This window comes from Oncorhynchus clarkii, chromosome 28 (genome assembly GCF_045791955.1).
Source record: "Oncorhynchus clarkii lewisi isolate Uvic-CL-2024 chromosome 28, UVic_Ocla_1.0, whole genome shotgun sequence".
Taxonomy (NCBI): domain Eukaryota; kingdom Metazoa; phylum Chordata; class Actinopteri; order Salmoniformes; family Salmonidae; genus Oncorhynchus; species Oncorhynchus clarkii.
Window position 1 is genome coordinate 30,731,472 of NC_092174.1, and position 26,067 is coordinate 30,757,538.

At 43.2% G+C, this 26,067-nt stretch overlaps 1 protein-coding gene across 1 annotated transcript in view; it reads right to left on the reverse strand.

The window, feature by feature from the left end:
• Positions 1–681: 681 nt before the first annotated feature.
• Positions 682–26,067, reverse strand: part of LOC139386809 (Niemann-Pick disease, type C1) — a 30,732-nt gene continuing 5,346 nt past the window's right edge. Inside the window, exons 2-25 of the mRNA XM_071132618.1 lie at positions 22,704–22,832; positions 22,440–22,546; positions 22,048–22,211; positions 20,213–20,380; positions 18,958–19,207; positions 18,729–18,811; positions 18,221–18,591; positions 17,763–17,989; positions 17,287–17,387; positions 16,771–16,873; positions 16,437–16,626; positions 15,892–16,074; positions 15,631–15,745; positions 13,202–13,329; positions 10,230–10,364; positions 10,002–10,091; positions 9,704–9,894; positions 9,244–9,359; positions 8,935–9,064; positions 8,503–8,688; positions 3,894–4,125; positions 3,593–3,706; positions 2,867–3,029; positions 682–2,615 (exon numbers count right to left, since the gene is read on the reverse strand). Coding sequence (XP_070988719.1) covers positions 2,533–2,615; positions 2,867–3,029; positions 3,593–3,706; positions 3,894–4,125; positions 8,503–8,688; positions 8,935–9,064; positions 9,244–9,359; positions 9,704–9,894; positions 10,002–10,091; positions 10,230–10,364; positions 13,202–13,329; positions 15,631–15,745; positions 15,892–16,074; positions 16,437–16,626; positions 16,771–16,873; positions 17,287–17,387; positions 17,763–17,989; positions 18,221–18,591; positions 18,729–18,811; positions 18,958–19,207; positions 20,213–20,380; positions 22,048–22,211; positions 22,440–22,546; positions 22,704–22,832 — 3,759 coding nt within the window. The 3' untranslated portion in view covers positions 682–2,532. The remainder of the gene's footprint in view (positions 2,616–2,866; positions 3,030–3,592; positions 3,707–3,893; positions 4,126–8,502; positions 8,689–8,934; positions 9,065–9,243; positions 9,360–9,703; positions 9,895–10,001; positions 10,092–10,229; positions 10,365–13,201; positions 13,330–15,630; positions 15,746–15,891; positions 16,075–16,436; positions 16,627–16,770; positions 16,874–17,286; positions 17,388–17,762; positions 17,990–18,220; positions 18,592–18,728; positions 18,812–18,957; positions 19,208–20,212; positions 20,381–22,047; positions 22,212–22,439; positions 22,547–22,703; positions 22,833–26,067) is intronic.

Sequence of the window (26,067 nt, forward strand, 5' to 3'; positions counted from 1 at the left end):
TGTTCCCCTCCGACCCTCTCCTGCCCCCCACAGCCCCAGCCAGGGGGAAATTAATATTTTAATCTCCACCAGATTCAATGAACAGCCCAAATGATGAGAGAGAAAATGGATGAATAAATGATGAAGTGGCAGTCTGTATGACAAGGCTGTTAAGGCACTTGCCAAGTCAGGACAGAAAGGGAGTTGACACTGTTGCAAACCATCAGTCCTCGGTTTGGCAGCCGATTCCAGTTAGGATATTATGTTCAATGTAGGACATGGAAGTAGACACACTGTGGGTGAAGTTCGAAGTTCATATTGTTAGAAATGGTTGTTGGGTTTCAAAATACCGGACAAAAATGAATCATCTTTAAAATACTCATGTCTCACAACCACAAGACAGAAAAAATATAAACGTGAGCCCTCAAATTGGCAGTAAATGTAAAGCATTGAAACTACCATGTTAGACCACATCCACCTGAAGTGAGGAAATACTGCATAACAACCACTGTAGCCTTACAGACTGATGAAAAATAGGTCAACACCATTAGTCGGGAGAGGTAGTTCCAGACACAGCAGACAGCTACTATGATATCTGGCTCCACAATGTGGTCACTTTGTACATAACAACCATCAACCAGGCTGTTTCTTGTGAACATCTATTCTATTGTGTGAGGTTACTCAAATAAGGCACACATGAGATATTAGTAAGTGATTTATTCCCCCCCCAAAATCAGAGAAATCTATAGTGGTGCATCTTTTCCACAACACCACTAGGAGGTTCTACTGCACATTACATTTCATCTGTCAAGACCGAGTTGCAATGCAGCCCACACAATAAAATAGTTACAAATTAAGATTTTCATTCAAGACTGGTTACAATATTACAACATTGTGCATCTCCTTTCCAGCACCAATGCACAACATTGTCAAAAAGCATGTCTGTCACAAACATTTAGAGACACTAGTTGCCCTATAATAACCATTACATTAATATCTAGGCTCAGCCTTACATTCTGAAGTACTACAGACAACTGGACACTAACCTTAACTGTAAGCAAAAACATCACTTCAAAACAGGGAGTCAGCCCAAGCTCACTACAATGTCAAAAAAAAAAAAAAAAATAACTACTGTACTCCTTGGCCTAGAAAACCTCAGTACTTAGACTGACCTCTGGGCCCGTATTCACTGATCTAGAATCAGTTCTGCTTTTTCGATCATAATTAAATAGACAAGGGGACCCTGATCCGAGATCAGCACTCTTACTCTGAGTCGCTTTGTGAATACGGACCCCTGGCTATAGGAATACAGTGTCACACAATATTGTTATTATAACATGAATAAAATTACCTCAATCCAACTGGTAAAGTGTTCAAGTGTGGAAGCATAGAAATATAATTACAGAATTATAGTTATTGTGTGGATTACCAACACATCCAAGGTACATTTTTTCTTTAAATATTTTTTCATTATTAGTTACATTACAGTGTAAATCGGTACAGTATACATCAATGATTCATCATATCAAATAGCTATCCTCAGAGAAGTCAACCTTTGCATATATCACTCTCTTTACACATAGTACTTAGCTAATCCCAATACAAAAAAACACTGGCTGGTTTCACAACTATTGATCCCCCCAAAAAACTAAAGGGTAGCATCGGTTTTATTATCCAAACTAGAAGGTTGTGGGAGTTGACGTTTCTCCTAATGTCACACTGCGTTGAGAGAGAAAACAGTATACATCATCGTATTGCTGTTGATTTAGGGGGGTATTCTAGGTTACTGAAATGAGTTGTGTTCATTTGGCACCAAACGGAAAAAAGGGACAAAAACAGGGAGGGACTACCTGGGCCCACAAAGCGTCTTCAGAGTAGGAATAGTGAATATTTTGACACTGCTGCTACTCGCTGTTTATTATCTATGCAGTCACTTTAACCCTCCTACATGTACAAATTACCTCGACTAACCTGTACATTGACTCGGTAGCGGTACCCCCTCAGTATTGTTATTTTAGTGTGTTTTTACTTTCATTTATTTAGTAAATATTTTCTTAACACTGCATTGTTGGTGAAGGGCTTGTAAGTAAGTGTTTCATGGTAAGGTCTACTACACCTGTTGTATTCGGAGCATGTGACTAATAACATTTGATGATTTTGATCTAGGACCAGCTCCCACCTGTCAACGTAATCCTATTCATTGTGATCTAAAAGGCTAAACTGATCCTAAATCAGTACTGCTACTCTGAGATGCTTTGTGAATACAGGCCCTGGACTTCAGTTGCAAAACATTTGCCACTGTGTGCACTATTGCATAACACCCAGAATTGCCCTTGAGAATTAAATTGGCGAAAAGAAGCATTTGAGAAGGCCTCTGACAGACACCCCACACTGTTATTCCTGAGTTGCATCCCTGCGATATGCTGCGTAGTGAATGGTTGATGAGTGTGTCAATAATCATAGAAACAGCTGCTCCTGTCGCACTGAGTCACCCCACACAGTCTTTCCCAGACCAGACAGACTGGTTAATTGGTTCATACCATTGTCCTGTCTCTAGAAGTTGAGGAGGCGTTCCCTTTCTGTGCCGGCGTAGCGTTTGTTGGCTGCAAACACCTTGGCCTTGTTCACCGAAGGACCTGAGGCGAGAGACAGATGGTGTCATTTTTTCAAAGGCATAATCGTTAAGGACTTTTGGGAGGAAACACACACCCCCCCCCTTACTGTTTTGAGGCACAACATACTCCGGTGTTAAGCAAACCTTAATTTCAAGGCACACTTCCTTTTGTTGATAGAGGGTGCTAGTGAGCTTAGAGAAGTGCTATAGTGTGCTGTTAGGAAGGGGAATTATTTGCGAGGTGAAAGGCCACACAAACCACACCATGCGTACCTGCATAGCTGAGCAGCACAGGGAGGAAGATGAGTCCGTGCGTGGCCCCCAGCAGCACCATGGCCAGGTACATGCGGAAGTAGAAGATCTGGAAGATCTGGGACTTGGACAGAGCCAGGATCAGGATGCCTCCAAACTTAGTCAAAGTGATGCCACTGAACACCTGGGAGAAGAGGAGCCATGGTTTAGTTATATTCTGCTGGTCAGCATTCCCTCCAGTCAATAATGAGTCAAATAACCAGTGTCTAAAAACCTGAGTAAAACAAGGAAGTCATTTCTACTTTTCTAGATATTCCATTCATGCCAAGAATTCAATTTTACTCCACAGTTCAGTTTGCAATACTATTTTTGCATGTCAGATATACTGCTATTTCAGAATTATTGGGCAAATGATGAACTAAATGCTCTTCTTAAAAAAAATATTCAGACAGTGTGACATTTCTATGGACAGAATACAGCGTTCCAGTCTGTGGTGAACTACAAAAGTAGAGCTGAGGTCTATTCATTAGTCCTATTCCGTTGCAAAACATTTTGTCTGGTGCAAACTGTCTTGCAACCTAAACACTTTACCGTTTACTCCAGATACCACACGGAAGCAAACAGAACACAACATGGAGGGACCTACCGGAATTTGTCCTATCAAAACAATCGTTTAAGTTGCAAACCGTTTTACAGACAAAACATTTTGCAATGGAATCCAACTAATGAATAAACCCCTGTACTTACTGAGCTGCCCATGTGGGCCAGAGCCTCCTCAGCCCTCTCCACCCTGGTACTCTTCACACTGATGGAGAAGGCCCTCACTATGTGACTGCAGAACTCCACAGAGATACCACAGCTCTGCAACACACACAAACAATTAATAGACTGGGAATACTGGGCTGTGTCCACAACAAAATAGTTCTCTGCATCCTCTTGGTGTCAAAATGTGGCAATAAAAAATGACTACCAAAACAACTGAAATATGCCAAGTTACAGGAAGACATGATGTTAAAACCAGCTGCTATCAGCCTGTTTCTTCACTCACCATGACAAGGTTGACGAGGGACACAGCATTGAGGCTGATGTCCCAGAGCCACATGACCCCGAACATGTTGACCAGGATCATGGCGATGGTGATGCTGACCAGCACTCCTGACCACAGTTCAAAGCCCAGCAGCACCGTGGTAACCACAAAAATGGCCGCCAGCGACACGCCCAGCTGGAAGACCGTGTCGTAGGCTATGGTCAGGTACTGCTCATAGAACACGTAGAACACACTGGAGGGAAAACAACGGTTACAATTGAAGACTAAACTAATTCAACATGACTGTATTACAGGATGTAGAAAGCTACATGTTGTGAAGTGTGTATTTAAAAAGGAACAACATTCATTGCCCTAGTTGTGTCCACTCACGACACTAAAAAAAGATTTGACAAAGAAGCATCAAAAAACAAAAAAACAGGGCATTTGACTGGCCAGAATACATAGATTTCACCTTTCAGACTGGCCTTTCAAATCAAATCAAATTATATTAGTCACATGCGCCAAATACAACAGGTAGACCTTACAGTGAAATGCTTACTTATGAGGCCCTAATCAACAGTGCAGTTCAAAAAAAAAATTGGGATAAGAATAACAAATAAAAGTAACAAGTAATTAAAGAGCAGTAGTAAAATAACAATAGCGAGACTATATACAGAGGGGAACCAGTACAGAGTCAATGTGCGGGAGCACCGGTTAGTTGAGGTAGTATGTACGTGGAGGTAGAGTTAAAGTGACTATGCATAGATGATAACAGAGACTAGCAGCGGTGTAAAAGAGGGGGGGGGGGAGCAATGCAAATAGTCTGGGTAGCCACTTCATTAGCTGTTCTGGAGTCTTATGGCTCGGGGGTAGACGCTGTTTAGAAGCCTCTTGGACCTAGACTTGGCACTTCGGTACCGCTTGCCATGCGGTAGCAGAGAGAACCGTCTATGACCCTGGGTGGATGGAGTCCGACAATTTTTAGGGCCTTCCTCTAACACCACCTGGTATAGAGGTCATGGATGGCAGGAAGCTTGGCCCCAGTGATGTACTGGGACGTTCGCACTACCCTCTGTAGTGCCTTGCGGTCGGAGGCCGAACAGTTGCCATACCAGGCAGTGATGTTGAAGCTGTAGAACCTTTTGAGAAATCGGAGGACCCATGTCAAATCTTTTCAGTCTCCTGAGGGGAAATAGGTTTTGTCGTGCCCTCTTCATGACGGTCTTAGTGTGCTTGGACCATGTTAGTTTGTTGATGATGTGGACACCAAGGAACTTGAAGCTCTCAACCTGCTCCACTGCAGCCCCGTCGATGAGAATGGGGGTGTGCTCGGTCCTCCTTTTCCTGTCCCCAATCACCTCCTTTGTCTTGATCACGTTGAGGGAGAGGTTGTTGTCCTGGCACCACACGGCCAGGTCTCTGACCTCCTCCCTATAGGCCGTCTCATCTTTGTCAGTGAGCAGGCCTATCACTGTTGTGTCATCGGCAAACTTAATGGTGTTCGAGTCATGCCTAGCCATGAAGTCATGAGTGAACAGGGAGTACAGGAGGGGACTGAGCACACACACCCCTGAGGGGCCCCTGTGTTGAGGATCAGCGTGGCAGATGTGTTGTTACCTACCCTTACCACCTGTGGGCGGCCCGTCAGGAAGTCCAGGATCCAGTTGCAGAGGGAGGTGTTTAGTCCCAGGGTCCTTAGCTCATTAATGAGCTTTGAGGGCACTATGGTGTTGAACGCTGAGCTGTAGTCAATGAATGGCATTCTCACATAGGTGTTCCTTTTGTCCAGGTGGGAAAGGACAGTGTGGAATGCAATAGAGATTGCATCCATCTGTGGATCTGTTGGGGCGGTATGCAAATTGGAGTGGGTCAAGGGATTCTGGGATAATGGTGTTGACATGAGCCATGACCAGCCTTTCAAAGCACTTCATGGCTACAGACGTGGGTGCTACGGGTCAGTAGTCATTTAGGCAGGTTACCTTAGTGTTCTTGGGCACAGGCACTATGGTGTCTGCTTAAAACATGTTGGTATTACAGACTCGGACAGGGAGAGGTTGAAAATGTCAGTAAAGATACTTGCCAGTTGGTCAGCGCATGCTCACAGTAAACGTCCTGGTAATCCGTCTGGCCCTGCGGCCTTGTGAATGTTGACCTGTTTAAAGGTCTTACTCACATCGGCTGCGAAGAGCGTGATCACACAGTCTTCCAGAACAGCTGGTGCTCTCATGCATGTTTCAGTGTTATTTGCCTCGAAGAGAGCATAGAAGTAGTTTAGCTTGTCTGGTATGCTCGTGTCACTGGGCAGTTCTCGGCTGTGCTTCACTTTGTAGTCTGTAATGGTTTGCAAGCCCTGCCACATCCGATGAACATCAGAGCTGGTGTATTAGGATTCGATCTTAGTCCTGTATTGACGCTTTGCCTGTTTGATGGTTCGTCGGAGGGCATAGCGGGATTTCTTATAAGCTTCCGGGTTAGAGTCCCGCTCCTTGAAAGCGGCAGCTCTAGCCTTTAGCTCAGTGCGGATGCTGCCTATAATCCATGGCTTCTGGTTGGGGTATGTACGTACAGGTCACTGTGGGGACGATGTCATGCACTTATTGATGAAGCCAATGACAAGTGGTGTACTCCACAATGCCATCGGAGGAATCCCGGAACATATTCCAGTCTGTGCCAGCATCTGCTTCATCTGACCACTTTTTTATTGATGTAGTCACTGGTGCTTCCTGCCTTTTTGCTTGTAAGCAGGTATCAGGAGGATGGAATTATGGTCAGATTTGCAAAATGGAGGGCGAAGGAGAGCTTCTCTGTGTGTGGAGTAAAGGTGGTCTAGAGTTTTTTTCCCCTCTGGTTGCATATTTAACATGCTGATAGAAATTTGGTAAAACAGATTTAAGTTTTCCTGCATTAAAGTCCCCGGTTACTAGGAGTGCCGCCTCTGGGTCAGCATTTTCTTTTTTGTTTATGGCGGAAAACAGCTCATTCAATGCTGTCTTAGTGCCAGCCTCAGTCTGCCGTGGAAGGTAACCAGCTACGAAGAATACAGATGAAAACTCTAGGTCGATGCTGTGTTTAAATGCACTATACGGGTGGCGCAGTGGTCTAGGGCACTGCATAGCAGCGCTAGCTGTGCAACCAGAGACTCTGGGTTCTCGCCCAGGCTCTGTCGCAGCCGGCCGCGACCGGGAGGTCCGTGGGGCGACGCACAATTGGCCTAGCGTCGTCCAGGTTAAGGAGGGTTTGGCCGGTAGGGATTTCCTTGTCTCATCGCGCACCAGCGACTCCTGTGGCGGGCCGGGCGCAGTGCGCGCTAAAAATAAATGCACTATACAACCCCTCTCTAACCCTTAAAACAGGAAGTGTAGTAAATATAAAACAGGAGTGGCCATAAAACTTAGATGTCAAGGTCAAACAAGAGAAAAACTGTGTTACAATGGCAGCCATAACAACATGTTATGAGTTATCTAAGTCTGACTAACTTCACCTTTTATGGTTATTTTAAGGAACAAAGACCCTGGACTTTGAGTCCTAAGAGACCACAAAATGTAACAGCTTTCAGAGCCGGTTCATTTAGCAAGATAAATCAAGAACTCAGAAACAGTGAGCATGTATCCCACTAGTAACAATAGTTTCTCCTCATGCGAGAACATTTTAGCAGGTTAGAGTTTTTCATCATGAATCTTGTTCTGGTGACAGCTCTGCAGAGTGATCACTAGCTAGCACAGCCACAAAGTCGTTCAATCTGATTTTAAACTTAACCAAACTGCTGACCCTTGACTCTCAGTTCTATTACATTACACATAAAACTAATTGGAAGAAGGCGTTTTCTGTACGGTGGAGTTATGTTAGGTCTAAACATTAACACGGACCGCTTGCAGCGAGAAATAATAATAATTTAAAAAAGGTTAATTAATACACCATTGTAGGGTTCCCACCTGGCCATATCTCCATGTTACAGCATTTGTTTACGGAAGACAAATGGAAGACAGAGGCGACCACCTGTGCTAATTATCTATTTAGTGTGCTCCGAACAACTGTGTGGAAGCATAACTGGGAAAGAAGTGTAGCTTGGAGGCTCCATAGCTGTACGGATCTGTAACTATCTTTTTATTAATTTTTTTCTCGCTGATGAAAGGGCCATATGTTTCGAAAGCCGTATCGCAAGCGATGATTACTGACGTTTCTAAACATAACACAGGGACGAGATTGTAGTTCACAGAGCCAATCGTGGGTGAAGCGGAGGGCTGAAACTGTAGGGAGAAGGCAGAATGCCACCTAGAGTTTGAGAGCTATGCTAACCCTAACCTTAAATTAAGACCAAAATACCCATTTTTGTTTTTATGAATTGTTACAATATAGCCAACTTTGACTTCACAGCTGGTTTATCTAAGGAGAAATCACCCAGTTCTGCCTCCAGGACAAGACTCATGACAATAAACAACAATTATTGTCAACCTGCAAGATTTTACCAGTGACTTTTATAGCAACAGGTAAGCCAGTGATACTGACCCTTTGCAGGAAAAGCCTCACCCTTTTAAGTGAGGGTGATATGGAAACAACACTGGAGCAGATAACTCCTATTTGAGTGAGATAACAGGAATCCTTAACTAACATAGGAGTTAGCCTAGTTTACCTGTAGGGGAAGACTTTGTGTCCCATGGCGGTTGTGATGTTGTCAGCCAGCACACGGGCCATCTTCATGGCGTCTATAAAGTCAGGTGAGTCCTTGAGGATGGTGTGGTAGGTCATGAAGTAGGTGGCCCCCACAGACGTGGCGTTCCCCTTTAGAACCACCGCTGAACTGTAGGCCGCATGACCACTACAGGACCACAAAGACCAAGTTAGAGACAGAAAGAGTAATTCAGTTAAAAGGAATTTCAATTCCCTTAAACTGAATGATTCACTTGCAAATGTAAGCGTTCATAGACAATTCTATCAGAGCTGTGGTGAAAAGTAAAGATTCAGACGAGTGGTTTACCATCAACTCACACCCCACATCCAATACTTCTCAATACACAATCCTTTATGAGCCATACCTGGATTGCCAGAGAGACACAATAATTACCCTTTCCCACACTTGGCGTTAGGGTTGTCTGACAGGAACATGGGGAGGAAGTTCATGAAGTTCTGTTCCGTAGGCCTCAGCTTCCCACTGGGGGTCATGGGGCGGCAATGCACACACAACGTGTCCACCACTGATGAGAGTAGACAAATAGGTACTTCAATACAATATTTTTCTAACATCAAATTAAAGAAAATTGCAGAATGCCCCAGAAGAGTTGTAATATCTTCAGTGTGTGTGTGTGTGTTACCTGAGGCATTGCAGAAGGCCCCAGAAGAGTTGTAATATCTTCAGTGTGTGTGTGTGTGTTACCTGAGGCATTGCAGAAGGCCCCAGAAGAGTTGTAATATCTACAACAGGTGGACTGAGGCTTGACCCAGTCAAAGTAGTCATCCAGCCACGACGACGGGTTGAATCCTATAGTGGTGCTGGGGGACAATAACATGGAGAGTATTTGATCCTTTTCTATTGGAAGATATTCAAGAAAGTCTCATAATTCCTTCAAACAAGAAGGTATTTGTCAATGAGTTCACTGCTATAACAACAGCAGCTAAACCCAGAGTTCTAGTCACCCTGTTTGAGCTAGACTGACTTCACAGTATAATACTGATGTCAACATGGAGTCCAAAGGTAAAAAGAGTGGAGGAGGGGGGGGGGTTGCTGTTGCTTCACTCACTAGTTGCTGTAAGGGAGGCGGTGTGTGAGTGTGTGTGTCACTCACTAGTTGCTGTAAGGGAGGCGGTGTGTGAGTGTGTGTGTGTGTGTCACTCACTAGTTGCTAATGAGAGATGCTGTGTAGACCTGTTGGATCAGAGAGTTATTGTTGCAGCCCACCCCTCCACACACAGAGTTCTGGCCCTCCAGACTCAGGTAGTCATGGCCATCCTCCACCACGAAGTAGACCGGAGGACCCGTGTGGAGGTACGTACTCAGGTTCTTAAAGTAGTCCAGCACGTACGAGTCCTATAGGATGGGAGATTCAATAGAGAGATGTCCAGCATGAGCCAATGTATCAAAACTAAGAGCACAACACCAAATGTTGTGGGGCTGGTGGGGTTAGACATACTTACATCAGGCATGGAGAGCTTCTGGTCCAGTCCAATCTCTACCTTATTGGTGACAGCAATACTGAAGGACAGCAGCCCCACAAACACAGCCACCTGTCCAAGAAGAGGAGACATTAAAGACACACTGTGTTTACATCAATTGTTGGCTTAAATGCTGGCTCTATTGTACATTTACATTCAAATCTGAGTACCAGCACTCGTTGTGGATGAAGAGGGCGTAGATCTACTCACCACTATGGGTCTGACCCACTCCTTGAGGATGAAGGGGGCGTAGATATTCTTGAAGAAGCGGAAGAGGAAGCCATCAGTCTTCCCCTCCTTCCCCTCTGGCAGCTTCACACAGCACATAATGTCCAGACGATTCTCCTGGCAACATAACACAACATGTTCATTCTTGAAGCACAAGAGAATGATACAAGTTATTGCGTTAACACTAGTCAACAATGGCTCCAAAAATTACCTTCAACTTCCTTCAAACTGCACACAGAAACTTACAAATTACATCCATGAGTTTCTCAACCATTTGAAAGCATGTGAATGCATCCAACTGGTATTTATAACTTCACAACTGGTAAATTCCAACCTCCCACGTGGTTACGAATGCAGGAGAAGGCCCCAAGGACCCAATTAGTAAAACAGGTATTGAGAATTTACTTCCATATTAGACTCCAGTGTCTCAATCTGAAAAATCTGGATCCTACAAATCAGCTGGGCTAGACAATCGACCCTCTCTTCCTAAAATGATCCTCCACCATTGTCGCAACCCTTATTACTAGTCTGTTCAACCTCTCTCGTATCGTCTCAGATAAAGATTGGAAAGCGTCTGCAAAAATGCAAATGAATTACTTAAAAATCATACAATGTGATTTTCTGGATTTTTGTTTTAGATTCCGTCTCTCACAGTTGAAGTGTACCTATGATAAAAATTACAGACCTCTACATGCTTTGTAAGTAGGAAAACCTGCAAAATCGGCAGTGTATCAAATACTTGTTCTCACCACTGTATACCACTTGTGTAAATTACTAAATTGTAATTACTTCACAACTATTGGCCTATTTATTGCCTTACTTCATTTGCACACACTGTATATAGATTTTTATATTGTGTTATTGACTGTATGTTTGTTTATCCCATGTGTAACTTTGTTGTTGCTTTTGTCGCACTGTTTTGCTTTATCTTGGCCAGGTCGCAGTTGTAAATGAGAACTTGTTCTCAACTGGCCTACCTGGTTAAATAAAGGTGAAATCAAATTAAATTACAAATTAAAGTGACATCAGTGCACTGCTCATTTGAAGTAGGCTGTGATGTTCATGCTTAGCTGGGCATGACATGGTAATAATTAACCTGGGAGTTAATAGTGACAGAGAAACTGACAGATACCCTAGCAAGCCAACCCTACCCTAGTCCTGTGAGTCATCACCAGTCCTCACCAGTCCTCTCAGAGGAACAGCAAATAGTGTGGAAGCATTTCTGGTTTTTAATCCCCAGCCAAACTCACCTCTTAGCACACCTTCTGCTTCTGAGTGACCCCAAACCCTCCTCACCAGGCCCTCCGTGTCCAGGTCTGGAGCGTGAAGTCACAAGCTTTTAGCAAGGCTAAAAGCCCTGGTCTGCCCTAGAAAGCCTATGTAAATTAAGATCGCCAGAATGGCTAAACAAAACTTGTAGATGTATATTTTGGGCTCTAAAATGTATTTATTACGATCATGTTTGATCCCCATAGTGAATTATTTTAAAGTTCACAGAGGATCACGTGCTGACACAGAGCAATCACGGGACGGCAGGTTACGAGGAGGCTCCCGCCCTCATGCATGTGCACCTAAGGGTGTGTTTTGTGCTGTGCTTTTATCCTCTGTCTGTTCAAACGTTATCACGTTTAGTCCGTCATCATGGTTAGTGTAGTTGTATATACCTGTTATAATGTGTGATTGTATTGCTTTTTATCCTGCTGATTTTCTTGTGTATGTAAAGTGACTTTGGATGTCATGAAAAGCTCTTAAAATCAAATATATTATTATCTAGATGAGAGCAAAGTCAACAAGCCTGTCAAGTGGAGATGGAGGTGCTGACCAAAGTCTATGGGGCTGACAGAGGATGACAGAGTGGAGAGCAGAGGATGACCGTATGACAGGGTTTACGTGCCTTTGAACAGGGTATGGTAGTAGGGGCCAGGCGCACCAGTGAGTGTGTCAAGAACTGCAACGCTGTTGACTTTTTCAAGCTCAACAGTTTCCTGTGTGTATCAAGAATGGTCCACCACCCAAAAGACATCCAGCCAACTTGACACAACTGTGGGAAGTATTGGAGTCAACATGGGCCTTTATCCCCGTCGAATGCTTTCGACACCTTGGAGAGTTCATGCCCCTAAAGGATTTGGGCTGTTCTGAGGGCAAAAAGGGGGGGGTGCAACTCAATATTAGGAAGGTGTCCTTAATGTTTTGTCCACTCAGTGTACATCGTATGTCTGAGGTCATTCTTTATGATGACATAATGATGCAGTTGCACAAATGATAAAGTCTACAATCATATAAAAATACAGAATCAAGATAATGTATGTGTAGCCCACTCTTTTCTCATAGGGCAATCCAATCTAGCCTTACCGAGTTGGGATGGGTTGTTGTGATGGTAGCCCATTCCCTTTTCATTTCCTGGTGGAAGGCCCATGGCCACATGATACCTAGACTAGATAGGGTACTTATTAACTTTGCGCAAATTTGAGTTTGATTTTACAATGCGAGTCACCATGCCGGCATGTTCTGTATTTAACTGTACTAACTGTGTCAATGGAAAGAGTCTTCATTTTCCTTTTTTTCCAATAAATCAACCGTAATTCTGATTATCATAGTATTTGCTGTCCGTTTTGTTTTCCAATGTTAACCTGGCTAAGTTTTAGGTAACGGTCAACTTTCAAATTAATCTTCGGACGCAAAGGTTTAACAGTAGGCTAGCATCAGGTTCATATACATTAAAACTAGGTTGACTCTCTCAGGCAGGATGAAAATGACTACGTCGACCATGATCCTTTGCTAGTTACAGCCACTTTCACCATGCCCCTTTGTGATTTTTTTGTGCCATTTAGACCTATTCAGCAACATGGCACGCTTCAAATTCAAATACCTCCGGCTTCATTCGCCATTGGGAGTTTTCCATAGTCACGTCAGCACTATCACTATTTACTGGTTGTAATGTCCATGCGCCTCACCTCCTGCCTCTTGGCATCCAGGCCCAGCAGGCTGACGAAGCAGCTGATCTGTAGCAGAAAGTCAATGAACACAGCTAACCCAGCAAACAGGGAGAAGGTCCGCACCGCTGGCATAGTGGACAGGGCCCCTGGAGAAGAAAATAGTAGTTAACTCATTGACAGAGCTCCAGACTAAAGATTGTGGTTACAAAACATTTGCAGTCAATACTGAAATCCATAGAAAGGACCTAGCTGACATCTTCAATTATCTACATCTAGTGTGTTGAGACATACTACCTGGCTACATTATACAATATGTTTGATTGTTGTATAATGTATGATAATTGTAATTGGATGGTTGCTTATATTTGTCCTATTTTAGACATGTACACGTGAATTAATACACGTGTGAATTGGAAATATTTTTTATATCCCAACTCTCCCTGAGAAACCCTCAGAGAGTGGCGTCAGAGCCAGGATCTGCCATTATCAACGGCGACCATGGAGCAATTAGGGTTTAAGTGCCTTGCTCAATGGCACATCAAAAGATTTTGCACCTTGTCAGCTCGGGGATTCAAACTTTCGGTTACTGGCCCAACACACTAATGCTAGGCTACCTGCCGTCCTTAGTCTGCCAAGTAGTGTGTGTCAACACTGGAGGTGTTAAGTGATTGAAGGTTACAGGTAGGGCTGTAGCAGTCACAAATACAGTGGCATTATTTTATAGTAAGAACACAATTGAACAAAGACAAATAAAATAGAAAGGACATTTACTCCAAACGACATGTAGGTATTCTGTGTTGAGCGATTAACAAAGAAACAGGTCCTCTTATATGCTTCATTTAGAGTTATTTATGGAACTTCAGTTGTGACAAACGTTGGGTTACATGTTTTGATTTTTAATACAGTCTAAGGATGCATGATGCGACTAATGATGATTTGAAAAAAGTTGCATGAACTCTGCTTCGTTTTAAGTGCAGGCTGTACACACTTAATCAGTCTCTCATTCACAATTTGACAAGCACTTGATAAATGCCTCAAATTTCTCGGCGGAATCCCCTAGACAAAAAGTCTAGGCCTTTTGCGGCCAGTGGTCGTTGTGTCCCTGGGCTGAACGTAATAACTCTAATTCCCTTCTCCCTGCGTGCTCCGAAGCACATCTCACTCACATTGCATTCCGTCACGTGATCGGGTCTTTCTCACAGGCTACAAGTGAAGACAGACACATGCAGACACTTGCGTTCTTATCCAATTCTGAGGCGCATATTGAAGACATTGGAAGAACTGCCACATTTACCTTTCGTCAGCCAACAAGATGAGTATGCCTAACAAACAGAAAAAGTACTAGCCTATGTCAATCTACTATCCCTCATAGCACAACAGTTACCAAATTTGAGATTTTTGCTTCCAACCGCCGTGTCTTTGTGAGACGCAGAGTAGGTGAACAGATGATCTCTGCATGTGTGGTTCCCACCGTGAAGCATAGAGGTGGTGTGATAGTGCTTTAATGGTGACACGGTCTGATTTATTTAGAATTCAGGGCACACTAAACCAGCATTGGTACCACAGCATTCTGCAGAAATACACCACCCCACCTGGTTTGCGCTTAGTGGGACTATCATTTGTTTTTCAACAGGACAATGAGCTACCTCCAGGCTGTGTAAGTGTTATTTGACCAAGAAGGAGAGTGATGAATTATGACCCGGTCTCAACAAAGACACGACTTCAAACCAATGAGATGGTTTGGGATGAGTGAAGGAAAATAAGCCAACAAGTGCACAGCATGTGGGAACTCAATCAAGACTGTTGGAAAAGCATCCCAGGTGAAGCTGGTTGAGAGAATGCCAAGAGTGTGCAAAGCTGTCATCAAGGTGGCTATTTTGAACAATCTCTGCACCCAAATAGCAAATGGAGGACGCTTTCCCATGGTTAATTTTCATGCCAGCAAGGCCTAGCCTATATAAAGCTGATGGGATCCACCTATTTTTAGTAATTGAAAATGTTGCGCAACATGAGCTTAAGGGCTTCTTTGAAGTGTTTGATTCGATTTTTGATTACATTTGATTTTATTTTTACCTTTATTTAACTAGGCAAGTCAGTTAAGAACAGATTATTTTCAATGACGGCCTAGGAACAGTGGGTTAACTGCCTGTTCAGGGGCAGAACCTTGTCAGCTCGGGGATATGAACTTGCAACCTTTCAGTTACTAGTCCAATGCTCTAACCACTAGGCTACCCTGCTGCCCCATTGCATTGATGTCAGAGTGATTAGAGGGAGAGTGCTGAGTACCAGGCAGTTAGCAAGTTTGGTAGGCTACTAATGACCATCAGCAGCAGAACTTGAAGAAGCCTAAAATATCAAAACTAAACAGTTAAGTGGAATTTGACATGACTCATTACCGCCACACCAGTGGTCACCGTAACAGCCCTAGTTACAGGTCATTCTCATACCCAGGAAGAAAGCCACGGTCTCAGAGAAGGAGGAGAGGAACATGCTTGGAGCCACATCTCCTAGGATACGGCCTATCTGCTGGTGCAGCTCTTCATGAGGCATCCGCTCATCCCTCTGCACAGCACAACACAACACACACAGGAGGTAAATACAGTGTGTGTGTGTGTGTGTAAAAAAGAGTCAACACTGGTATTCAAAACTATGTCCAATAAATCATGGTTAGTGTAGTCAGACAAGCATCAGGCAAGCATAATGCCTACCTGGTATGTCTGTACAATGATGAAGATGTTGTCGACGCCCACGGCCAACACCAGGAAGGGGATGACCTCGATGACGATGAGTGTGAGAGGGATGCCAGCGTAGCTGAAGATGCCCAGAGAACAGGCCACTGAGCTCAGCACGATCACAATGCCCGCTATGCCCAGGGAGATCTTAGAGTCCACCTGGGAAGGGACAAAGACAATGAGTTGCTCACATTTAAAATGTGTCATTTAGCAGACACTCATAATTTTTCTGACGTTTGAGTTACTGGATGCATAGTTCATTCCTTCTCAATGCTTTCGAAATTAGTTTTACAAACTCACACCGCGAACGATATGATCTTTGCAAATGAAACAGATATCATGTTACTAAAGGAAATGGTGACAAGGTGAACAGCTGGACAATACACTATTGTAAAGTGAGTTAGTTGTCTCACCTGTATTCGTCTGAAGCTGTGGATATGCCCCAGAGCCAGGGAGATGTAGACGAACATCTTACTAAATTAAATAAACTATTATAATGTCTGAAGTTAGTTACTACTAACCAATACTCTCCTGAAGCTGTGGATGTGTCCTAGCGCCAGGGAGATGTAGACAAACATTATAGCATAGCTGACCACGACAGTGCTGAGGTCACTTTCGCTCTCACGGTTGATCTCGTCCTCAATGCTCCTCTCAGAGTTGAAGGAGATGGTCAGGTTGGGGTTTGTATAGTTCTTCAGGAATCTGATGAATCTGGAAACAGAGACATGGAGGGTTGTGTTAGTGCAATGGCAACTCATGGCACAAAACCAAACCATTTTTGACTTATGAAATTAATTTAGTCTATACACTAGCATCTGAAGGTTGATAGCTAAAAAGTATGAGCTTATTGCTCACTCTTTTTCCCAGGCCAGAGCTTTCCCCAGCTTGACAGTGTCGTTATGGTAGTTGTTGACAGGGAACGTGATCACTAGAGCTGTGGCGTTGTTGTAGTTGGTTGCTACAGTGGGGAAGAAAGATGCAAATATGTCATGGTATTTGTGTTGACAGTAGACAAACTATAGTAAATCAATACAGAAGATACTGAAGGATAGCATATCCAAGAGATTCAAAGCTTCAAACAGTCCGAGACAGCTAATTACACCCAATTCTACACAGGCCAATTACCACAAAAAATGTGGTCTCTCTGCATAATAAAAACTATAAAATAAAACTACAAAACTCATTTTATATAGTCAGTTTAAGCACAAATGTTATGTAATAAAGTTAACTTGCCAGTGCTAAAAATGCTTTTCCCAATTCAAACATACAATTAAACATACCCACAGAAAAAGCAGCACAAAATAGAAAGGTATATTGCCCACTGACTAGTACATTCTATTTATTTGTGTGATGATGTACATGTATCCTCACCATCATAGCCTCCCAGGACCAGCCAGGGGAAGATGGGGCCTCCGTAGGTGCCCAGGCAGGGATCGTGGAGCAGACTGGTGTCATTGAGGGACGCTGGGGCACTGACACAGGAGAGACAGAGCGAATGCTTTAAGAACTCTGAGGTAATATACACAAATCTATGACTACTATTCACCATTTACAGCTATGAGTATATACACAAATCTATGACTACTATTCACCATTTACAGCTATGAGTATATACACACAAATCTGACTACTATTCACCATTTACAGCTATGAGTATATACACACAAATCTATGACTACTATTCACCATTTACAGCTATGAGTATATACTTGCTGAAGGGAAATGAGGAGCAAGAAAGGAGTTGAGTTGAGAGTTGGAGAGGAACTCCAACTAGTATAACCTCATGAATTCAGCAGCATTCCCCAGATGCAGATGTCACAAGAGAATGTGTTCCGAGGGCCACTCACCTGACACAGTAGAGGAAGTGTGTGTGGTAGTCTGCGTAGACGTAGAAGTCATCTCCTATGCTATGGTCCAGCTGTTTGTGACTGTTCTGGAAGTAGTTGAGAACACTGAGGATGGTACAGTTGTCGTTGTATGGGGCCAGTGGGGCCAAGCAGATATCCTTTAGGGTCACATTCTGGTCCCCGTATGAGGCCACTATGTTCTCTATGTCCGTCTGGAGATCCAACACCTGAGAGATGAGCGATTGTGGAAAATTGAGAGAGAAAAACAAACTAAACAAACTAAAGCTATAAAATGTCACATCAGAACTAAGGCAAGGCCCAAAGATGCCTTCCTGAATTAGTCTACAAGAGAGCGAATATATTGTCCACAACCAATAATCCCATTAAAAATGTTACAACAATTCCATCTGAAAGTATCAATCAATCACCACCCAGCCCAGTTCCTCTACCTAACCCACCTGGTGGAGGACATCCTTGTCCAGGGGGGCTCCGAAGGGCACGGGAGCCCCCGCGGGGTACGGGGAGTAGGAGGATTCTGACTGCAATGTGGTGGTGATGATGAGCTGCTCTGCCCTGAAGAAGGGTCCAAAGTGGCTGTCAAAGTAGTCCTTCTCCTGCCTAGCCTGGCTGCTGGGCGAGGACCACAGCTCCACAGGGTCTGTGGTGATCTTCATGTAGACCAGGCCCCCTGAGCAGGCAGCCACTATGATCAGGCTGCCCAGGATGACCATGAGGGGCTGCCGTACGCAAAACGAGCCCCAGCGGGTAAAGAGGTAACGCAGGGCGTTCTCGAAGTGCTCGCCCAACGTCTCGCCACACGACGCATCCACTGAGAGAGAGAGAGAGAGGGAAGACAGGTTACATGTCAAATCTTTGCAAGAACAGGTTTGTAGCTGTATCTTACTGAATATTGTACTTGGTTATTTTCCAAAATGAGACAGAGTCTCATGCCAAATAAAAGAGTACCTTGATCAATGCTGTCCTTGTTCAGAGAGTGAGGGTTATTGCTGTCCAATATTGGGCCATACTCAGACTCAATTCTCCTTTTTCTGAATAAGAAATAAGAGAAAGAGACAAGCATTACATACTGCTCCAAAATGGCACTGAATAGTCAAGCATTACATACGACTCCAAAATGACACTGAATAGACAAGCATTACATTCTGCTCCAAAATCAGTGCCCCTCAGTTATCACCTGTAGGACCAGGTGCCGATCACGGTTCCCATGAAGACAAGGAGGAAGGCCATATAGGAGATCCACATGATGAGGACCATAGCGCCGATGCCCAGGATGGTCCATGGTGGGGGCAGGGGAGGGGGGACAGGCTGGGGGCCACAGGCCGGGCTACAGTCCTGGCAGGAGCAGGGACCAGAGCCATCCTCCAGACCCTCCGTACAGTCGTATGTCTTGTTGTTCATGGGGCTCATACCGGATACTGACACGTCTGGAGAGGTGGGGGTGGTACGAGGATGTTGAGTTATTTGTTGTGATCATTAAAAACGAAAGAAGAAAGCATTAGGCATAAGTACTCAATATTGTGTTAATGTACGTATTACATACACTGAACAAAAATATAAAACGCAACATGTAAAGTGTTGGCCCCATGTTTCATGAGCTGAAATAAAAGATCTCTGAAATAGTCCATATGCACAAAAAGCTTATTTCTCTCAAATGTGAACAAATTTGTTTACATCCCTGTTAGTGAATATTTCTCTTTGCCAAGACAATCCCTCCACCTGACAGGTGTGGCCTATCAAGAAGCAGGTGCACCTTGTGCTGGGGACAATAAAAGGCCACAAAAATGTGCAGTTGTGTCACACAACAAAGCCACAGATGTCTCAAGTTGAGGGAGCGTGCAACTGGCATGCTGACTGCAGGAATGTTCACCAGAGCTGTTGCCAGTTAATTTTTATGTTCATTTCTCTACCATAAGTCGCCTCCAATGTAATTTAAGAAAGTTTGGCAGTACGTCTAACCTGCCTCACAACCGCAGACCACGAGTATGGGGCGAGCAGTTTGCTGATGTCAACGTTGTGAGGCCATGGTGGCGTTGGGGTTATGGTATGGGCAGGCATAAGCTACGGACAACGAACACAATAGCATTTTATCAATGGCAATTTGAACGCACAAAATACCGTAATGAGATCCTGAGGCCCATTGTGAGGCCCATTTTTTAAAGGTATCTGTATTCCCAGTCATGTGAAATCCATAGATTAGGGCCTAATTCATTTATTTCAATTGACTGCTTTCCTCATATGAACTGTAACTCAGTAAAAACCAATGAAATTGTTGCATGTTGCATTTATATTTTTGTTCAGTGTAGTTTCACAGAGACCAGTGACATTTTCAAACAGTGAAATTACATATCTGATTACCCTTGTTGGGACATCCATACCTTGCATGTACAAAGTGCAAATATTCTGTGTTTGTCCATTTAACTTAATTTCACCTGAGAATATAGGGATGATGGTGAAGGGACTCTGTCCGTTGTTGATGTCGAACATGTACTCGATCCAGTTGGTGGCATTGCAGTCACTGGCATCTTTCCCACAGAGCAGTGACAAGGCCTTCACATTACTGGAGGGAGCCTGGACATCCTGACAAGCATTGTACATGGCTGCCAAGAAAGATAATCAGAATTATATTAAGCACCTTGGCACAGACCAACATCTATAGCATTAGGTCAACAATAGTTATGCTAGCCAAGGGAAGTGATTGCGTTTTTCCACTCTTCAAGCTGTGACCTTCAACTGCATTTTGCCAAATGAACCACAACACAGGGGTGTTAATCTGACCCTTAGTTACCCAACTAATTGCATAATACAAGGAAAGTAATTTGTTTGTAGAAATCTACTTATCAAGATGTTCACTGGCACTGCTACTCGGTCAGCATATACTACAAGCCCAAAAGTATGTGGACACCTGCTCGTCGAGCACCTCATTCCAAAATAATGGCCATTAAAATATGGAGTTGGTTCCCCCTTTGCTTCTATAATAGCCTCCACTCTTCTGGCTTTCCACTAGATGTTGGAACATTACTGCGGGAACTTGCTTCCATTCAGCCACAAACGCATTAGTGAGGTTGGGCACTGATGTTGGCCGATTAGGCCTGGCTCGCAGTCGGCCTTCCAATTCATCCAAAAGGTGTTTGATGGGGTTGAGGTCAGGGCTCTGTGCAAGCCAGTCAAGTTCTTCCACACCGATCTCAATAAACCATTTCTGTGTGGACCTTGATTTGTGCAGTAGGGCATTGTCATGCAGAAACAGAAAAGGGCCTTTCCCAAACTGTTGCCACAAAGTTGGAAGCACAGAATCGTCTAGAATGTCATTGTATGCTGTAGCATTAAGATTTCCCATCACCGAAACTAAGGGGCCCAGCCCAAACCATGAAAAACAGCCCCAGACCATTATTCCTCCTCCACCAAACTTTACAGTTGGCACTATGCATTGGGGCAGGTAGCGTTCTCCTGGCATACTCCAAACCCAGATTAATCCGTCAGACTGCCAGATGGTGAAGCGTGATTCATCACTCCAGAGAACGCGTTTCCACTGCTCCAGAGTCCAATGGAGGCGAGCTTTACACCACTCCAGCTGACGCATGGCATTGCGCATGGTGATCTTAAATAAAATGTAATTGGTCACATATGCTAAATATGTGTATGTTATTGAAGGTGTAGCAAATTTCTTGATCTTAAGCTTGTGTGCGGCTGCTCTGCCATTGAAACCCATTTCATGAATCTCCCGACACAGTTAGTGTGGACGTTGCTACCAGAGGCAGTTTGGAACTCGATGGTGAGAGTTGCAACTGAGGACAGATGATTTTTATGCACAAGGCGGTCCCGTTCTTTGAGCTTGTGTGGCCTACCACTTCACGGCTGAGCCCTTGCAGCTCCTAGAGGTTTCCACTTCACAATAACACCACTTACAGTTGACCGGGGCAGCTCTACCAGGGCATACATTTGACGAACTGACTTGTTGGAAAGGTGGCATCCTATGACGGTGCCACATTGAAAGTCACTAAGCTCTTCAGTAAGACCATTCTTCTGCCAATGTTCCTCTATGGAAATTACATGGCTGTGTGCTCGATTTTATACACATGTAAGCAACGGGAGTGGTTAAAAAAAGCCAAATCCACTCATTTGAAGGGGTGTCCACATATACTTTTGTATATATAGTGTGTCTAAAACTGTGATATAGAGACTGTGCCCACTAGCTGGATAATGACCATAGGAGTTGGCTCTGACAGCACAAACAGAGCTGGGACCAGGAAATGTGCCCCCTCACCATTGGCAAATGTTTGTCCAATGTAGTACTGGACTTCCACCACATTGGTCTTGTTGGCAGCTGTGCCATTAGTGAACTGGGTTCCATTCATAAAGAGACTCTGGAGGGGGCTGCAGGTTAGCTCACAGAACAGGTTCATCAGGTTGAAGAAACAGGCTGGGCATCTGGAGATGGAGAACACAGAGAGTCAGGATAAAGAAGCTTACTATTATTATCATCATCAACAACATATAAAAGAGACCTTTAGAAGGAAACAGGTGACAATGATAAGATGCCAACAAAGCTACCTTACTGCCAAGGCATCTTGCGAGACTATAGCTATAACAGGGGTCTGTCCAAGTACGGCACACGTAACGTCAAAGTCCCTTTTGCAAAGCCACCATGGTACGTACCGAGAGAGGAACTGTAGGGGCAACTGAAGGCTCCCTTTCAGAGTGTGGAGCTGCTGGACATCACAGCACAGACTCTGGTTCCCATAGTCATAGCCTGGACACAGCTCCTACACACAAACAGACACACGGTATAATTTCCATGATCTAACCTGGTTTTGCGAAAGTAAAACATGTGAGACAGAACACATTTCAATGTAAGTCAACTGTCATTTCAGAAGGCATCTTAAGAACCCGTTCAAAGAAAGCGTCCATGGTCAACCTTACCGTGAGCAGCTCATGGCCCTCTGCTGGAAGTGGGATGGGTGGTCCTGTATAGTTGCAGTTGTACTTCTTCCCCGGGACCTTGTCAGACTTACCACACTCACCGTACCACACACAGTGCTGGGCTTGAACCTGAGAGAAGATAGGTAGGCTACTTATCAGAACTTAAAATTTGCTGTTCTGTAGGCTACATATGCTGCACCATGGATGCACATTTTACAATGCTTTTGTTGCGGTCATTGAAGGCCCTCAAGAAAGATCAGTTGCTACTGTGTAAAAGTTAAAAAAGGCACGTAGCCACTGTGTTTGAACGCTAAAGACAACAAATGGGTAAATCCATTTGAATTCAATCCCTTTTTGACAGGATTTCATTTAAACAAAACTTTCCATAAATGTTGGTCAATGGAAGAAGTCAGAAAGTGACTTTCTGGACCTGGAAGCCAAAAGACAGGGCCTTTCGAGGTGGATAGTAGGCTAATATTACACTCAGATGTGGTATAGAGAAAATAACCCCAAGGTGCACAAGACGTCAGCTCACTTCTGCTTTAATTTAGCAAGAATCTAATTTGGGTAAATCATTTGAATTCTATCACTTTTTGACAGCAATATTTTGGATTCGAACGAAACCTTCCATACATATTTGTCCATAGTAGAAGTGCTCAGAATGTGACTTTTTGGACCTGAATGCCAAAACATTCAAGAGATAAAAGGTGCTCAAAGGTGACTCCTTTTGCATACCCCACCATACCATGAGACATCCATGTCTTCATCACTGGAGAAGATAAACGGTTGAAATCAATATCATTTAAAAGCTTACAAACAGGGTTGTCAAACTATTTCCTTTCTAGATATTTTTTTTTAATGTAAGACACATTATTTCATTTTTTAACCTTTTTAATGTCAATTATCAAAAAATGTGTAAACTCAGATTATTTTCATATTCATATGTTGTTCTTATTTAATCAATTTTAGAACAAGGCTGTTACGTAACAAAATATCAAAAAGGGGAAGGCGTCTGAATACTTTCCCGAAGTCACTGTATACCTAAAATTCATTTTAGCATTTTTTGTGCATATATCCTGTTTTACGGCATTTGAGTTTGTGTTGTGCCCGCCATCTGTTGAGACATAACATGCTCTTGAATACAGGGTGAGTGTCATTTCAAATCATACAACTAGAATTCATGGATTCAAAGATGGTTGCCGGTCCACACACCGTCAAATTACATAGGTTTTCCTATGGAAGATTGACAGTATAATTTAAAACAGATATTCACATTCAAGTCAACATTCTCTGATGTCTGGAGCTCCAACCATCTGTGTGGTACCATTTGAAAGTTGAAATTAAAAATATATTCCCATTTTAGTACATTTATCAGCCAAAACGTGACACCCTGTATTCAAGAGCATGTTGTCTCAACCAATGGCGGTCACAACACAAAAACCTCAGATATAAAATAGGGTCTAAACTACAACATATGAATATGAAAATAATCTGAGTTTACACATTTTTTGATAATTGACATTAAAAAGGTTAAAAAATGAAATAATGTGTCTTACATTAAAAAAAAATATCTAGAAAGGAAATAGTTTGACAACCCTGTTTGTAAGCTTTTAAATGATATTGATTTCAACCGTTTATCTTCTCCAGAGATGAAGACATGGATGTCTCATGGTATGGTGGGGTATGCAAAAGGAGTCACCTTTGAGCACCTTTTATCTCTTGAATGTTTTGGCATTCAGGTCCAAAAAGTCACATTCTGAGCACTTCTACTATGGACAAATATGTATGGAAGGTTTCGTTCAAATCCAAAATATTGCTGTCAAAAAGTGATAGAATTCAAATGATTTACCCAAATTATATTCTTGCTAAATTAAAGCAGAAGTGAGCTGACGTCTTGTGCACCTTGTGGTTATTTTCTCTATACCACGTCTGAGTGTAATATTAGCCTACTATCCACATCGAAAGGCCCTGTGTTTCAGATTCTAAAATAAAACCTTCACTTCCACAAATCACATGTGCTGTGGTCTTCCGCGTTCCCCTTTTAATCTACTCTTTCGATGGCTGACTTCCGAACAAGTTTCTTTCAGTTTCTTTCAGACTGATAATGTACAGTTCACACTGTGCCCTGTTCTTTTTGCATAGGTCACTCGACAGACTTGGTTAGTTCCCTTATTGTCAAGGTCAGGGGTTTCAAGTAAATCACAGTAAGATGCACTCTACGACTAGACTGAACTCACTAATGTGTTGCTACTGTTAAATTATTTCCAACATGTCTCTTATGAGTTATTACACTGGCATTTAAAGGAAGGGTGTGTTTGAAGACTTTAATGCACTTATTTTGTGCCTTTTCTGTGACCAGACCTTGGCTGTGCTCCGCCTAGTCTAAAGCCTTGTTCACACTGCTGAGCCTACTTCACTGCATACACACCCGTTGTTAATATGACAACTAATGTAGCCATAGATAGATACAGCGAGTCATGTCTTAATGTGAACACGCCTCCGAGTAGGATACAGCCGTAGGGTATTCCCATTACACCCATGTTAAAATTGCCTACTTTACTCATAACTGGCTGTACTCTTTTTTAAATTATTATTATTACTATTACAAAATGTACATATGCTTGGTTGGTCATTTTTAACATTCTTCCATGTCGTCTTAATCCCAAACTGGATGCTCAGATACTGTCGCATGGAGAGTACATAACAATTATCAGCCAAAGAGCCGAAAAGCCGGGGTGTATCCATTATGGTAACCGTTTACCATTTCAGAACTAAATAGAAGCAAACACAGCAAAACAAAAGTTGCTATTGCAAATTCAGGTAGGTCCTTCCCCGTTTCGTTCCATTTGCTTTAGTTTAAGAAACGCTTTGCAACAGAATCGGTGTAATAAATACGCCCATTGCATACCATTTTTGTTTGAACAATAGTTTCATCAACTGCCCAAGGACCAGGTTAGACAAACCTCATGGGTTCAGGCTATTACACCGCAGTGATGGAAAGCGGTGGCCTCCAGTTACTCAATACATTTAGCTACAATGCATTCAGAAAGTATTCAGACCCCTCGACTTTTTCCACTTTGTTACTTTACAACTTTATTCTAACATGTATTAAATGTATTTTTAGCAATTGTATACATTTTTAAAAAAATACAATTTACATAAAAGTATTCAGACCCTGTACTCAGTACTTTGTTGAAGCACCTTTGGTAGCATTTACAGCCGCAAGCCTAATTGGGTATGACGCTACAAGCTTGGGAGACCTGTATTTGGGGAGTTTCTCCCATTCTACTCTGCAGACCCTCTCAAGTTCTGTCAGGTTGCGCAACTATATTGAAGTCCCTCCAGAGATGTTCGATCAGGTTCA